Source organism: Lissotriton vulgaris, chromosome 9 (genome assembly GCF_964263255.1).
Source record: "Lissotriton vulgaris chromosome 9, aLisVul1.2, whole genome shotgun sequence".
Classification (NCBI taxonomy): domain Eukaryota; kingdom Metazoa; phylum Chordata; class Amphibia; order Caudata; family Salamandridae; genus Lissotriton; species Lissotriton vulgaris.
The window spans coordinates 593,142,655-593,159,435 of record NC_141697.1 but is presented as its reverse complement, the minus strand read 5'-3'; the positions used below and the strand labels follow the sequence as shown (position 1 = coordinate 593,159,435).

Genomic DNA, 16,781 nt, shown 5'->3' with positions numbered 1-16,781 from the left:
AATGCGTTTGCAGGAAAGCAAACACAGTAACATAGTAAGCTTGGCTGAAAGTTGCTTACGAGATAATAAGGAATTAATCGGCCAAGCTTCTAGAAAACGTAGTACCACAGAAACATCCCAGAGGGAAACATATTTAGGTTTAGGAGGAGTAGCCATACGAATACCTTTCAGAAGTTGGGCTACGAGAGGATGTTCCCCAACTGGCTTGCCATCGACAGGAAGATGACCCGCCGAGATGGCGGAACGGAAATTGTTGACTGTGTAATAAGCCAAACCCGAAGAGGAGGACAGAGAGGACAAAAAATTGCATATCAAAGAGATATCAGCCGATGTGGGATCAACTTGCCGTTGAGCACACCAATCACTCCAACGTTTCCAGGAACTTCTGTAGCGCTTGTGAGTGTTAGGGGCCCAGGCATTGCTGAGGAATCTGGCAGCGTCCTCAGAAAGGCCTGGCACCGTCCAACGTTCCCCGAAATTCGCCACGCCAGGAGAAGGAGGGAGCCTGACTGAACCAGGGGATGCGGATTCTGCAATGGATCTAGAAGGAGATTCGCTCTCTGAGGAAGAAGAAAGGGCAGGTCGCATGCCATCTCTAGAAGAACAGGGAACCACGGTTGAGCCCGCCAGAGAGGGGCAATCAGAATCAATTCCGCCTGAAAGCGCGTCACATAGGCCAGAACCCTCGGGAGCATCATGAATGGGGGAAACGCATAACAGAGAGATGTCGGCCACGTCTGAAGGAAAGCATCGGTGGCAAGAGCCTCCGGATCCGGTCGCCAGCTGAAGAACTGGGGAAGTTGGGCGTTGAGCCGGGACGCAAAGAGGTCGATCAGACACGGACCCCAGTTGCGAAGTAGTTGACGAAACACCCTGGGGTGGAGTCTCCAGTCGCTGAAGTCCCTCAGATGTCTGGAGTTCCAGTCCGCCACTATATTGCGAGACCCGGGAAGGTACTCTGCAATAACAGTGATCTTGTGTTGGAGGCAATAGTGCCAGAACTCCTTGGCAATCTCCGCCAACAATCGCGACCGAGTACCCCCCAGCTTGTTGATGTACCGCACTGCGGATACATTGTCCATCCGGAGAAGGATGCAACAGTGGGATTGAAGAGGCGACAGGCATTTGATCGCAAAAGACCCCGCCAGCAACTCCAAACAGTTGATGTGGAGCGAAAGTTCCCGCTGAGACCACCGTCCCCCCGTCGAGACCGGACCGCAGCGGGCTCCCCAACCCCAACGGCTGGCATCCGACTCGATCACAATCTCCGGGGAGGAACCGAAGAGGGCTTTGCCGTTCCAGGCCTCCATGTGATCCAACCACCATTGCATCTCCAGCTTGGCCTCCTCCGAGAGAGGTATCAAATCGGAATACCGGAGGCCCCGCTGCAGATGCTGGATCTTCAGGCGTTGAAGGGCTCGATAATGTAGCGGCGCTGGAAATATTGCTCGCAGAGAAGACGCCAGAAGCCCGACTACTCGTGCTAACAACCTCAATGACACAGTCGGACTCGAGATAATGGAATTCAATTCTTTCTTGATATAGCGAATCTTCTGCTGGGGCAGCAGCAGCTGACAAGTGATGGAGTTGACTCTGAACCCCAAGAAGTCGATGACCTGAGAAGGATGAAGCACAGATTTGGGAACATTCACCAGAAACCCGAGGGACTGGAGAAGGTCTATGGTCCAGTCCAGATGGGTCATTAGTCGGACCGGACAATCCGCCAGAAGGAGGATGTCGTCCAAATAAATGATCAAACGGACCCCACGACTGCGGAGCGATTCCACTACAGGACGTAACAGCTTCGTGAAACACCACGGTGCCGACGAAAGGCCGAAGGGAAGGACTTGGTATTGATACCAAGTCCCCTGCCACTGAAACTGCAGAAAACGGCGATGTGGATGGAAGATCGGGACCGAAAGATAAGCATCCTTGAGGTCCAAACGAACCATCCAATCCCGTTCCCTCAAGAGGTCTCTCAACAGATGGATGCCCTCCATCTTGAAGTGTCTGTAGACTACCCCCGCATTGAAATCCTTCAGATTGAGGACCAACCGAGCACCTCCCCCCTTCTTGTCCACTAGAAAGATCGAGCTGGCAAAGCCCTGCGGATGACGGACTGTCGGCACAATGGCCCCCTTCAACACCAGAGACTTGAGTTCCTCTGTGATGAACTCCTGACTTTCCTTTGAGAAGTGAAGAGGGAAGGGAGGACGAGATTGGTGAATGGGATGATAAAATTCGATTTTGAATCCCTGAACTGTCTCCAGCACCCAAGCATCGCCTGAGATTGCGCGCCAATTGGCTAGAAAATGGCGGATCCTGCCCCCCAGAACAACACTGCATGCAGGAAGAAGCCTCACCTGAAGTGGCGGAATCTTGACGTCCGCCGGAGTAGCCACCTGAACCTCCTTTCCTGAACTGTCCACGTCCTTTTTTGGAAGGGTAGAAGTGAGACCGCTGGGCATAACCGGAATCCTGATGGCCTCCCTTCTGGGACTGGTTCCCACGTTGAGTGGATTGGTATTGACCACGGCCGGACGAACGTCCCCAGCTTCGTCCGGCCTTGTTAAAAACCGGACGCATGGCCCGTTTTAAAGTGGCCTGTGCCTTGTCAATACTACTAAAAGTGCTGACAAAATGGGTGAGTTCCTTCAAAAAGGATTGACCAAAAAGAAGCCCCTGAGCAGCAGCACCTGCCTCCGAGGAAGAAAGTTCAGATAACTTCGGGTCCAGTTTTAGAAGAATAGAACGCCGGCGTTCACTCGAGAGGGCACAGTTGGCGTTCCCTAAAAAACAGACGGCTCGCTGTGCCCACTGAATGAGCTCGTCAGGATCGACAGTGGAGGATGTCTCCTTGGCCCGGAAGCCCAGGTCCAACATTTTAGTGATAGGACCTAAAAGGTCCAAAACCTTATCCTGACAAGCCCGCCAGGAACGATCTAGACCCTTTTTGGGGTCCTTGGAAAATTTGGTCATGTATGTAAGGATAGTAGGGTCGACCTCCGGCGTGTCCGCCAGGTTGTCCGCCAAATCTGGTCGCGGACACTCTGAGCGAAGACGCGCTCGTACATCTTTGTCAAAAGGGTGTCTGATATATTGCTGGACATAGTCAGCCACAGCCGGGGAAGGAAGCCAGGCGGAAGAATTCGGGTGCACAATATCCTCGGGCTCAAAAGTTAAAACAGGAGGCCGCGAGGAGGCATCCACAAAATGCTCCTTGCATTTACGTTTTTTGGGAGGAGGAGGCAAAACCTCCGACGAAGAGGAGGAAGCATCATGGTCGTCGCTCTCTACCAATACAGGGACAGCCTTGGATTTAGAGGACAAGGAGCGAGCCAATTTTCTAAAGTCCGAAGAATGGGGATTACCCGGAGATGAGGACTTCTTTGAGGGAAGCCAACCTTGTTGCTGCGCATATTGCGTCAAATGGCGCTTCAAGGGGGTAATGGCGCGAGCCATTGCCCTATTCATAGAGAGCTGCACCCCTTTGTCGAGTGCCTCCACCAGGTCCTGTTCAAAAAAGTCAGACCCCTCCTCCTCAAAGTCACCTTCCTCCTCAAAATGATAGGAGCCACTCATGGTACACTGGGAGTGTAGTAATTCAGCCCACTAGGTGACAAGGAATCCGGTATGTCAGTGACACAGTCCGAGGGAGTGAAAAAACCTCACAGTCAGCAAGAAAAACAGTAAAAAACTGCTTAGAACACCAGAATTAGAGCGTGGAGGGAGGCTTGCCGACCAAAAAATCACCACTCTAGGCAAAGCCTATGCAAATTCACAACCGGGACCTTTTTCCAGGCTCCGGCGTCGAAAGGGACAAGCTGACAGGCAGTGGGCGCAAACGTCAACAGACGCGTTCAGGAGCCGGCGCTGTGTTGACAGAAACACAGCTGCGCGAGGAAAAGCCCTTAGGACAAAGGTCGCGCATGCGCAGACACACGGCTCGCCCGACAGCTCAGAAGCCGACTCGCGCTGAACGCGCGCGAGGCAGGACAGTCCCCAACTCCCTCCACCAAAATACGGGACAAACGGCAGCAAGTGCCCGACCCCGGGAGGTGACACACGCTCCCACCGACGCGCCGGCCGAGTGTAAGGAACGACGACCAAGACGGCAGTAAGAGCGCGAAAATAAGCGCCAAAGCAATTTTAAACAGCGCGCACAAAGCGGTATTTAATGAAACCTTCAATACAAGTTAAACATTCAGAGAATAAGAAAAATGCACTTAACTGGCTGCGGAGCAGCAAAGAAAGAGGAAGTGGTTACCTCTGAGACTGTTTATATACTAGGGGTGTACTCTATGGTTGCCCTGAGTTCATACGTGACGTATTGTTTTGTTTTTCTTTACTGTAATGTGATTGGCTGCTATGTGTCAGTAAAGAAATGAGACAAAGCATAATCGGAGCCTCCTGTCCTGAAATAGAAATAGGAATGTCACACATAAGCAAACGGAAAACTTGTAGCTATGCGAGATCCAAGTATGTTCTTCGAAAGCCCAAAAATACATAAGCAAACGGAAAACTTGTAGCTATGCGAGATCCAAGTATGTTCTTCGAAAGCCCAAAAATTGTCTTTCGCAACCAGCAAACCTGATAAAAAGGGAACTACTCAATATAGCCTTTCTAAAGAAATACTAATCGTAGTGGGGGAAAAAAGCGTGATTCCTAATTTCGAATACCCCGCCCAGAACGGGAAAAGACAGACGAGTGTTGGCTATACGATTCCCATTCTAAAATGGCCGCCACAAATTGGCTTATTCCTGTCACGTGGATGTGTAAACAGGAAGAGACGTAGAGAATTTTGAGCTCCGCGCCGCGCGCTGTTTCCTCGTGAAGAAGCGTTTCCGGGACGTGAGTCGAGTGCAGAAAGTGCTATGGAGGGAGATGTGGAACCACAGCCGCGGGGCGGCTTCCGGTGCCGCCTATGTGGGGTTAACGTTCCCAACCGTGAGTGCCTAGGGTTCGAGGGAGGGAGCAAATACTGATTTGCATCGTGGATTGCACGAGAGGAGGAGCCTGCAGTGAGTGCAGGGGAGGAGCTTAAAAGAGGTCAGCAGGTGTCAGCCCCCGGAAGGGTCATAGGTGGAGGTTGCCTAGAACAGTCGGAGTCATGCCAATATGTGGGAACACCAGAGTGGGAAATTAAAAGTCAAGAATTGGGTGGGTGGGGTTCATGTCTCCATTTATCTGCATTGAAATGAATAAAGTTGATAAGTAGGGCACACTAAATTAGCATCGTCTCTTAGAACATCATGAGTTTTCTCTCATAGTTGTCAATATTTCAGTGACATTTTACATGCTTCGGTGTGCTTATGTGTGATACTCGAATATTTTTGTGTGATATTTTAAGTGACGCTTCATAAAAGAATACAGCAAAGCAGCTATATCAATCAGGTTCAGTAAATATCAGACATGACCCTTTTTGTGCAGTATAATGTGCGAGGCATTGTTTTCAAACATCTCAAAGTTAAGTTGATTAAAAAACAAAGCAGACCCAAGAGCCAGGCACCTAGGACATGTGACTACTTGCCGGGAGTGTCATGGCCTCGTATCACTACACATTTGTGCACGCACCGACATACACACCAAAATACATACACACTAAAATACTTTTTTTTTTATTGTAAATGAAAAGTACAATTTTTTTTAAATTTCTTTTTTTATTAGCAACACAGGAAACAACAGTATACAAAATGAGTCAAACTAAAATAGATGGTCTAAACGTCTACAAAGTTGACGTTAGGTTGGCATTAAATCATTTGACAAGATTCTTATTGGATCCAGACAAAGTATATACATCTATCTTAACACATATATAGCAAAAAACAATAATGATCTAGATAATACATAATTTTTCAACTAAAATATGAGAGACCCCCAAATCCTATTGAATTTAGCTAGAGATTTAGTACCCCTGTGCTCCGTGTTGTGTGTGACAAAGGACCGCTGTGCTGTTGCCCATACCCGAGGATTCTGCTGCTGTCTCCGTGAGGGCTGTAGGTGGCAAGGGACGCTCTCGACCATCTGGCTGTCCCCTTCAGGTCTCCCCCGCTGCCGCTGCATTTACCATCTCTGCGAGCGGCCGCCGAGGGGGGAGACCACAAGCCCCATCACTCCCCGCGGCTGACCTCACCTGACCCCGCCCACCTAAGGATTTCGCGCCAGGAGGCGCTTCAAATCTGGGAGAGAGGTGCTGAGGAGCGTGTGCTCCGTGTTGTGTGTGACAAAGGACCGCTGTGCTGTTGCCCATACCCGAGGATTCTGCTGCTGTCTCCGTGAGGGCTGTAGGTGGCAAGGGACGCTCTCGACCATCTGGCTGTCCCCTTCAGGTCTCCCCCGCTGCCGCTGCATTTACCATCACTGCGAGCGGCCGCCGAGGGGGGAGACCACAAGCCCCACCACTCCCCGCGGCTGACCTCACCTGACCCCGCCCACCTAAGGATTTCGCGCCAGGAGGCGCTTCAAATCGGGGAGAGAGGTCCCGCGTCGCGGGACGCGCGCGGGCGTGCGCCGGGCTAAGCCCGGGCAAAGGGCGGGCCCTCTGTGGCCCTCAGTGACCGAGGTAGGCCGGGCTGGGCCCGGTCCCTTATATTTCATTTTTTACTCTGTTATTACCTGTTTGCATCTGTGCCCACTTGAGTAGGGGGGTAATTTGATGCAAGTACTATTATAGCTGTACTGCACCCTGGTCCTATCTGCTCCGCCAGGGACTGACTTTATTCCAGACTTTTATACGTTTTATATTGCTACATTTCATTTTATTACTGTGGAAAATGTCTAAAACCCTACGATCAGGAAGGGTAGTGGGAGAAAAACCTGCCCGAAAATTAACTACCATTCGCACAAGAAACAAGTCAGTAAACAACCCACCTTTGAAAGGACAATGTCAGTTATCTGAACTCTGGGATCTATCTGGTATAAAAAAAACTAAATGTGCGACTCTAGATAATCCAGATACTAAAGCCCTGGAAGTACACTTACCAACTACCTCTGAGCCCCGATCTCCCCAGGTCCAGCAGGGGGTCCCCCAAACTACGGTAGGGGGGTCTCCCTTTCAGGACCCTACAGACGGGAAGCTGATGATTGTAAGTGAGCCAGTGCACATACCATCAATCCCTCAGTTACCTATGAATGACAGGCCGGGGGATGACCTGTCTGCACTATCCATTGATCTGGAACTATGGGGACGCTACGTAAGCCCTGCTAAAGTAGAATCTCTGGAGCAATTTAAAGTTCAGGGGGGAGCCACCCCATCAGGGTTAATGCTGTATAGTAGCACCCCGTCGCTAAATAGACATGAAATATCTGACTTGCTAATCTCCTCCAAGAGCCCCGATCTCATTCTCCTGGATAATATTTGCACTGCGGAAGCACGAGAAAAGCCGATCTCTGAGTCCATGATCGCGCTGGAACAACTTCTTGCTTCAATTTTGCTGCTTCTAGGGAAATTTGTAGGCAGCTCGGACTGTATCCTTGAATCAGTTACCCAAATCCTAAAGTTATTGCTGCAGAAAGTGCCGGATTCGAGTAAGGCCTCTCCCCCTAAGCCTGAACAATCTGTATCTGAGGGGAAATTCAAAGACATTAGAAGCGAATTAGATAGCAAAAAGGAAGAGCCTTCTATGGTCCCTCATAAGGAGGTGCCCCATACTGCAGCATCTAACTGTATCAAGAATATAGTCCTGGAGATAGAGGAGGAGGATAAAGTCTTGCCTGGCCCCAAAACGGTCCAGGAGTTATTTCCTATCTTTGTCCCAGATAGCGGAAAAGATCTCCTGGCCGACAAACCTGAGGTCAATGAAGAAAAGAGAAAATATGGTAATCAAAAAAGTACCAAAACCAGTAAGAGGAAACCAATTCGAAAATATAGAAAGAAGAAGCAACGGAGGATCATTTTCCAAAAATGCACAGAGGCTAGGGAGAATGAAATAAGGAATGGGGAATCCTTATCTACTTCCCTAAAAGTGGACATGGATGTGAACTTAACCACTTCAACCTCAGTGGAGGAGGAAAATGAACAAGGTGGTCCGCCTTCCCAGGAAGATTTACCACAAATTGGGGGCTCTCTCCCAGGCTCTCCCTTTGGGAGTGTACTAGGAGGACCAATTTCTTACCCATCCGGGATTCTAAACCCTTTGGCCCCCCCCTTTGTGGTAACAATTGACTCTGAAAATTCTCGCCCTCCGGCCCGGCCTGTAAGTATGTCAAAGGCCCCTGTGGATGTGCGTGTACTGGATTTTGTTCCACTATTTGATACTGACCTCTTATTAAATAGAGCCTGGCTTCTCAAGCGTTTCAGTGAAGTTGAATGTCTCTACCACATTCAGTCTAGAGACATAGAACTGGTGACTCTGTTGGGTGGAAGTCGGGTTTTGAGTATTCGGGTGAAATTTTATTCCCCTATCATAACAAATTTGATACTAGAACAGGCTGAAAATTTTCAACGCTTAGGTATTGATATTCTCCCTATCTCTACCCCAGGCAAGCCAAACTCTTTCGATAAGCAGGGGTTGAGGGGTGGTGAGCAAAACGGGGTAACCTCTCCTCTGAGAGACCTGAAAATTTGGGTTTCCAGGGGAAAACGCTTAGTATCGCACGTGAAGCCTCTTCCACTAGTTGAGAATTCCACACTCAATGATGACAATAACCGGTGGAATTGGCTCCATAGTGCATTATCAACAAAAAATAAGGATAACCCCAAATTGTTCCACCATCTTTAACCCAGCCTTAAACATAATTTCCTGGAACGCGGCCGGATTCCATAGCAGCCCGGAGAAAATGACCTTTTTATCCACTCTGGAAGCTGATATATTGTGCATCCAGGAAACATGGTGCATAGATAGGTTAACGCCTTTAAAAGATTTCTATGTTTTGGAAGTTCCGGCTGCGCCCTCTAAGAAAGGGCATGCTAGGGGGGGGCTCGCCTGTTTACTGTCAAATAAGTTTCAATGGAGATTTTCCCATTATATTGATTCCAGCAGACTTTTCCACACAATAACATTAGAAAATATGTTCCATGACAATGTAAAATACCCCATGGTAATTTTTAATGTGTATATTCCGCCTGAGGAATGTTTTAATGACAAATTGCAGCGGGTTCTCCAGTATATGGAAAAGATAAAAAAATTCACCTCCTTTTCCTGTAATTTTGCTTATTGGTGATTTGAATTGTAAAGTTTCAAACGCTAGTCTAAAACTCTTCAGGGATAAAGTTAAGGAGGAAGTACATTGCATCCCCCAGACGCTTTTCCCTGAAAACTTAAGGACAAATAAAAGGGGGAAGATCTTGTTAAAAGAACTAGCGATCGGGGATGGTATTATCTTAAATGGAAGACTTCCATCTGACGTCCCCGCAAATTATACCCATAAATCCCCCTTTGGGTCATCAATTTTGGACTATGCTATCGCCAGCTACAGTCTGTTTCCCCAGATTCTTGACTTAAAGATCACACCCACGACTCTGAGCGACCATAGTATATTGTTACTATCAATTTCGTTAAATTCTCTGAATACGGCATCCTGGTCGCTAAACGGCAAGGAGGCTACCTTCCACTCTACATCTGGAAGATGCTTCTGGAATAATGCTGCCATTAATGGGGTGCAGGAGCTACTGACCGATACCCTTAGGGAAATAGAAGAGTGGAACGGAAATGAAATAGTTTGTTTTGAGGAATTCATGTTAAAGATTCTATTGAATGCTAAAAAAACTGTCCCCCCTAGGAAAAAAGGAGAGGTAGTTCCTCTGACTCTGCGTAATTTGAATAGGGAATTAAATAAACTAATCCGTGCACAGTACGTTGAAAGGGTACCGGAACGTGGGAAAGATATCGCTAGGTTAAAAAGAAAGAGAAGCAGACTCAAGCTAAAAATTAAAAGGGACAGTGAGGATGAAGTATGGATTAAATTAAGGGAATCTGCTGCATATGGCAACATTAAAGATTTTTGGGCAATAATTGGGAAAGGATGTGGTATACGCCACTCCCCTACTCCCATAGCTATACCAGAAGATCTATGGTCCTCTCATATCCGAGAATTATATGCAGGGAACGGGACCACAGGTGTGGATAACTTCATGTATGCTGCCCCTGATGACTCGAGTTTCTTTCCCTCTGAGAAGGAAATCGAGTTGGCTATAAAAAATATGCGATCCTCTGGGGCCATGGGACCGGATGAGCTTCCGATGACGGTCCTAAAACAAGACCCTTTAACCTGGAGCAAAATCTTGTACCCCCTGTTTAGGGCATGCCATCTTTCCAAATGTGTCCCTGCATCGTGGAGAGGAAGCATTCTGGTCCCTATCTTCAAAAAGGGGGCAAGGGACAGCCCCGGTAACTATCGCATGATTGCGCTCCTCGACTCCATCGGAAAGGTCTTTGCGAAATGCCTCCTGAGTTCTCTTTCTGATTGGGTCGAGGAGCGCAACATCTTGCCGTTGGAACAGACTGGTTTCCGAAGGGAACATGGCACGCTGGACAACCTGACTGCCCTTCAGGTTATTACTGATAAATATGTCCAGGTGAGAGGGGGTGTTGTATACGCCGCCTTCATTGATTTCTCCACAGCGTTCGACAAAGTAGATCGGGGAACGCTGTGGAGAAAATTGGCGACGCTGGGTGTCCCTACTCCCCTGTTGGAATTGGTGCGGGCTCTGCACACTGAGACCTGGTGCAGGGTCTTAATGGGGGGCGAAAGGGGGCTTTCGGCCAAAATACCATCTCAGAATGGCCTTAAACAGGGCTGCTTATTGGCGCCCCTGTTGTTTTCCCTATATACAACCGACCTCCCTGCTGCTGTGTCCCACAGTAAGGGGATCGCACCGTTGATAGGAGGGGTGCCAATAGCCTGTCTGATGTATGCCGATGATGTGTTATTGCTTGACTTAACTCCCGTGGGTCTGGCAAATCGGCTTCAGGCTCTTCAGGACTTTGCTGGGGACCATCATATGAAGATCAATATTAATAAAAGTAAAGTGATGTGTATTGCTGGTAGGAAGAAATGCAGCTCGACAAATTTTGGTTGGGCTATTGGAGGGCATAGATTGGAGGTCGTAACTTGTTATACCTTTCTAGGGAAAATATTCTCGGCCAATATGAGCGAGAATCTCCATATAGAGCATTGCTCTCGCAAAGCTCTTGCCCATGGCAATGGGTTAAAGTCCCTATACCTGGCAACGGGGAAAAGACATTTTTCTAGCCTTTTAGAAGTATTTAGAGCTAAAATCCCCGCAACCATCTTGTATGGTATAGAAATAATAGAGATAAAATACTGGGACTTTTGCCACAAGACTGAGGGAAAACTCCTAAGATCCCTCTCGACTCTTAACAATGCCTGTCCACTGGCCGCCTGCAGGCTGGATTTTGGACTCAGGAGTGCCTGGGTTCAGGGGCTGTGCGCCTTAATAAGGTGGGTAGCCAGTTTGGCCAGAGCGAGAGAAGGAACCCTGCGAGTTTTACTCAAAAATGAACTTTTGGGCAATTTCAAGGAGTTCTCTAAGCTCGTTAGTAACTTTAGAGGGGCAGTGAAAATCCTTAGACTGGATGAATGCGCTCTTTTCTCCTACTCTCCCACGCAGTTAAAGTTGGTCCTTAAGGAGGCTTCGTGGGAGTATTGTTTTCTATCCGACAAAAAAACAGTTGGAGATGAAAGGAATGTGGAGCCGCTCATCTCCTCCTATAGGTTGAAACAGCCTCAACCGTATGCCCTGTGGAACTTACCACATGGGATACGTAGGTTTTGTTTTTTATTACGTTACGACTTAATCCCTCTTAACGTGTTGCTGTCCAAATGGCATGGCACTTCACCGTTGTGCAATTTATGTAAATTGAATAACCAGGACTGTATGCATGTACTTTTGATTTGTCCTATGTTACGTAGCTTGCGCAATCGATGGCTTAAAGTAATCTGTCTACGCCTCAGCATTGTCACTTTACAAGATTTTCTTCTAGCACTTTATTGCCCACCAAATGAAATGTTTTGTGCTTATGTTTTTAATTTTTTTAAAGGATTTTTAGCTATTTATTAATTTTCTGGAAAATTGTGCCGGCCCGGCCTTGTGGGACTGATGGTTTGCAGTGTAGCTATTACGGTTCGAATACTATGTTTTTATAATTCTTGTACTTTTGATGATTGTGTTGTTTTGTCTGTACATGTTTATGTGGCCCTCTTTGAGAGCCAAAACATAATAAAATTTGAATTTTACCCCTGAGCATAGACAGCGCTAATTCCATACTATGAATTTCATTAAGAAGAGACCACCATTCCATTATGTGTGGGGGATTAGGAGAGATCCAAGCACGAGCAATTATAAGTTTAGCGCAGGTTACCATAATAGTAAATAAGGGTTTTTGTGGGATGTTCCTAACATTAGTGTCTAGCATAACTAACACAGAATCTAAGGGGGATATATTCCCTAATTTCAATGTCATTATATTCTGGAGAGATGTCCAAAATTCTGATAGTTTAGGGCATGTGTAAAATATGTGCACCAAATCAGCTGCAACCAGCGTGCACTTGGGACATTTAGTTCGTTCACTATATATGCTATTTGAGGCACATTTAGTTATTCTTTCTGGGGTATGGTAAAGCATACAGGTTATTTTAAATTGCAACAGTCTTAGACTTGATGAAGAGACTAGATTATTGATATTACGTAAAGATAAACTTATTACAGCCGGAGTAATATTTGTTCCTAACATCCTGCTCCACTTCTCTGATATTGTACTGCAGTCCATGTTTCTATAAGTATTGAAAGATTTATAACAGCCACTAATTAATGATTTAGTTTCCTGTGAATAGAAATTATCCCATATGCTCGAATCGGAAATATTCTTTAGTTTCATTTTTCGAGTAAAGAAGTTGAATATCTGCAGGTACTTGAACTTCATGGAGTCAGGGATATTATATAATATTTTAAGTGTTTCAAAGCTTAGGAACCCTTGTGCTCCATACAAATCCCCTAACTTTTTTATTCCATGTGCTCCCCATATGTTAGTTAATCCATCGCTGAATATTTCCGGTAAACCGGGGTTTCCCCCCCAGAATCAAGTTAGGATGAAAAAAATTCACGTTACAGAAGGCCTGGATATTACGCCAAATTTTAACTAGATCCCTCACTATCTTGAAACGAACTCTTTTATAGTAGTTGGGGTCATTAACTCTCCATAAAAACATTTTCGCATCTAGTTCGAACATAAATGTAAGAAAGTAAGGTTGTTTTTCTGTACCTTCAGAATTAATTAAATATCGTAAGCGTCCAACAAATGCTGCCCAAAAGTACAACTTAAAGTCCGGGAAATTCTGCCCTCCCATATCGAGGGCCCCTTTTAATAGTGTCATTGATCTGCGGGCTTTGCGATATCCCCAAATGAAACTACTGAACACCCCGTCTACTTTAAAAAAAAAAGAATTGCATACTGCCAAAGGGATAGAGCGAAAAAAGTACAGAAATTTAGGTAAGATTATCATACGAATCAAGTTAATTCTAACAATAATATTTAAAGAAAGTTTATGCCATTTTTTAAACAAAATTATAGTATTTTTAACTAGGTCATCGTAATTTAGTTTAATTAAATCCTTAATATTTGCAGATAGTTTAACCCCTAAGTACGTAGCTGCCGAGCACAGTCCGATAATTAGTCCTTCTGGTTTGTGATTAGCAATTATTTGGGTTTTGTTTAAATTTAATTTATAACCAGAGACGTCCCCAAATCTATTGGCTTCTAATATGATACCCTGCATCGCCTTTCCGATATCAGTTGAATATATGGCGACGTCATCAGCGTAAGCTGTAAGATTCAATAAGTGAGGACCAAACTTAAAAGGGATAATGAGTGGTTGTATTCGTAAAGCGTAAAGAAATGATTCTATTGATAAGGCGAATAGAAGAGGTGATAGGGGACACCCCTGGCTGGTTCCCCGAGCAATAGTAAACAAAGCTGATAATAGACCAGCATAGCTGATCTTGGCCATGGGATTATCATACAGTGACTGTATCCAGTTCAAAAATGTGCCCCCAAAACCAAGACCAGTCATAACTAGCCACAAGTAATCCCACCCCACTCGGTCAAAAGCCTTTTCTACGTCAAGCACAATCATACCGAGTGGGGTGGATTCCTTTTCAGCTATATCAAAGGCTTAGACAGCCAAATTAATATGTGCGGTAGTATCCCTACCAATTACGAACCCATGCTGGTTTGGGCTTACTATTTTCGGTATTATAGGGGCTAGTCGAGTGGCTAACACTTTTGCAAATATTTACACACTAAAATACATACACACTAAATTTCAAATATTGAAAGCAGTTCTGTTTAGGTTCCCTTTTCTATTTCTTAGACGTAGGAGTTGCAAACATTAGTCACATGTATAGATATGAAGGAAACCAAAACTGCAGATTCCAGAATGCATTATGTTGGGAAACAATGACTTCAGTACGTGCTGCTTATTTTACAGTAATACCACCAAAGAATTAAATAGTAAAAACACTCACTCTCTTCAACTTGAACGGATGAAAGTCAGAGGTCTAACAGAGATTTTATTATGATTTTTGATTATGGGCTGCTCTTGACAATATTCGTTTTCACTATTGAGCTACTTTATCATAAATACACATTGTAATGTTAACTATAGACTTTCACACCAAATCCCCAGATCCCGCATAAGTAACTGGAAATAGATGAAATCTCCTTGATGTAGATACTCCGACTGAGATAAAAAAAAAGCGTATCGGGATGAACATGTGGTGCCAATTAAGCAACAATTCTACTTTCTATGGAACAAGCAATACAACTTCATCTATATAAAATGTGCAAATCAATTGATTTTGACCATGTGTCAAATCACAACTCCTAATGTGATCCCATTTCCAGTGTGACGCCAGAAAGTCCTAACCTTTTCTGTTAACAGCTCTGTATATGTGGTTCTCAGAGCATTGGTGACCTTTTGGAATACACCCTCGTCTCGCTCTCTCTGATGGGCAGAATAGCTCTGGTTAAAATGATCATGTTGCCCCGCTGCTTGTATGTTTTCCAGGGCACATTGTTTAGTATACCCCACTAGACATTCAAGGACATGGGCAAACATATAGAGGACCTTTTATGGGCAGCAGGGAGGAAGCAGGTGGGGTGGCTGCTCAGTAGAACATGGATCAAAGGTGGATGGAGGTTCGGTGTAAATATCTTTTATTATCTGGCTACCCAACTGCAGCATGAGGTCCACTGGCTGGATGAGTGAGGCAACTGGGAGAAACATTTGTTGGAAGGGATGCATGGCTGCGCGGGTGCGCCTACTACCCAGACTTATAATGTCTGGAAATAAGCCCCCTAGCTTGCTCCTTTTGTGGTCAAAAAGGTATGCAGGGAATGGGAACGCGTGGTCCGGAGGGTGCTGAATAGGTCCCTGCATGCGCCTGAATCAAACATTTCGCATTCAAACTGCCTGTGAACCTCCGTAAGGAACCCGCCCATCTCCCTTTCAGGAAACACCTCAAAACCCTTCTGTTTAGGGAGGCTCTGGACACAGTTTAACATATCCGTTTGGTTCTCATCCGGGATGGTAGAGGGTATCTGAGCTTTCTCTCCTAGCGCTAAAAGACCTGCAGGTGATTACACGCTATATAAGCTTTAGTTAACATAACATAATATTCTGCAGCCCTTTGTACAGGTTGATTGCCAGATGAAGGTGGAGAGCGGGGGCTGTAAGTTCCTGCAGGATCTGTATCCCAACAATAGATTTCTTACATTAGCAGAGTCATAGAAACATTTGACTTGGGGTCTGGTCATTTCATGCGGTATGCAAAGCGGTCTGCCACTGTCGGGGTATTTTGTCCTCGTTCCCTGACATCTCGGGTACTTGTGGAACTATTGGGTTGGTGCGAGGAAGGCTTTTTGGTCTTGCAGCTTTACAGAGCATGGCATGAGGATGCCCCTTCATTAGCGCTGGCACTTCAGGGTGGATGGCATGATGCAATTAATGGGTGTCGTTAATAACATGAGATAACCCAGTTACGCACAGAACCTGGGGATAGATACATTAAACGAACAGTGGTTCTGCCACTGTTTGCTTAACGTAATTAATGGGTGAGCAACTCAGAGGTGGAATGGCAAGCGGTCCACGAGGGGTTGCCTAAATCTTCAACAAATGCCTGCTTCAAGCTGATTCAATATAACTTTGTACATCAAGTTTATTTGGCACCCAACGGGGCATTATTTACACAGGCTGTTTGCCCTTGTGTCTCCGGTGTAGCGAGTATGCTGACAGACATTTTACATATGGTGTGGGGGCGTCACTGGACCATCATCTGGTTGCTTGATTGACCTGAGTGTAGGCAGGGTTGGATTGGGATTAAAAATCAGCCTGGGTATGCTAAACAAAAATGGTCCACATTTGCATATTGCCTTTCCGCAAAACACTGCTTCGGCAAAGTTTTATAAATGAAGGCGAGGGTCACTGACAGAGGCATGTTTTCTTAACTGTACTTGGATAAAACAAAAAAATGCACGGAATAGTTCCCACTGGTGAAATACACCTGAAAACAATTAAGGCCACTTTTGCTCAGGCCCCCCTGCACCCTCTCGATCTGCATACATTAATGGGCGGGCCCAGCGAGAGAATGGGATTGACACCTCTGCCCAGTTGATAAAAGGGGGGGAGGTAATGGACACCCATCTGCCTCCAAAAAAGGTACTCTGGCACCTACTGGGCTGCTGGTGGCATCTAAACAGCACAGATTCTGCCTAAATCGGGTCCCTCTCTGCCCAAAAAATCAGCCCACAGCTAGAACTCTG

The 16,781-nt window shown here is 46.1% G+C and overlaps 1 protein-coding gene across 1 annotated transcript in view; it reads left to right on the top strand.

Moving 5' to 3' along the window:
• The first annotated feature begins 4,781 nt into the window (after nucleotides 1-4,781).
• Nucleotides 4,782-16,781, top strand: part of TUT1 (terminal uridylyl transferase 1, U6 snRNA-specific) — a 356,703-nt gene continuing 344,703 nt past the window's right edge. Inside the window, exon 1 of the mRNA XM_086938188.1 lies at nucleotides 4,782-4,947. Coding sequence (XP_086794314.1) covers nucleotides 4,875-4,947 — 73 coding nt within the window. The 5' untranslated portion in view covers nucleotides 4,782-4,874. The remainder of the gene's footprint in view (nucleotides 4,948-16,781) is intronic.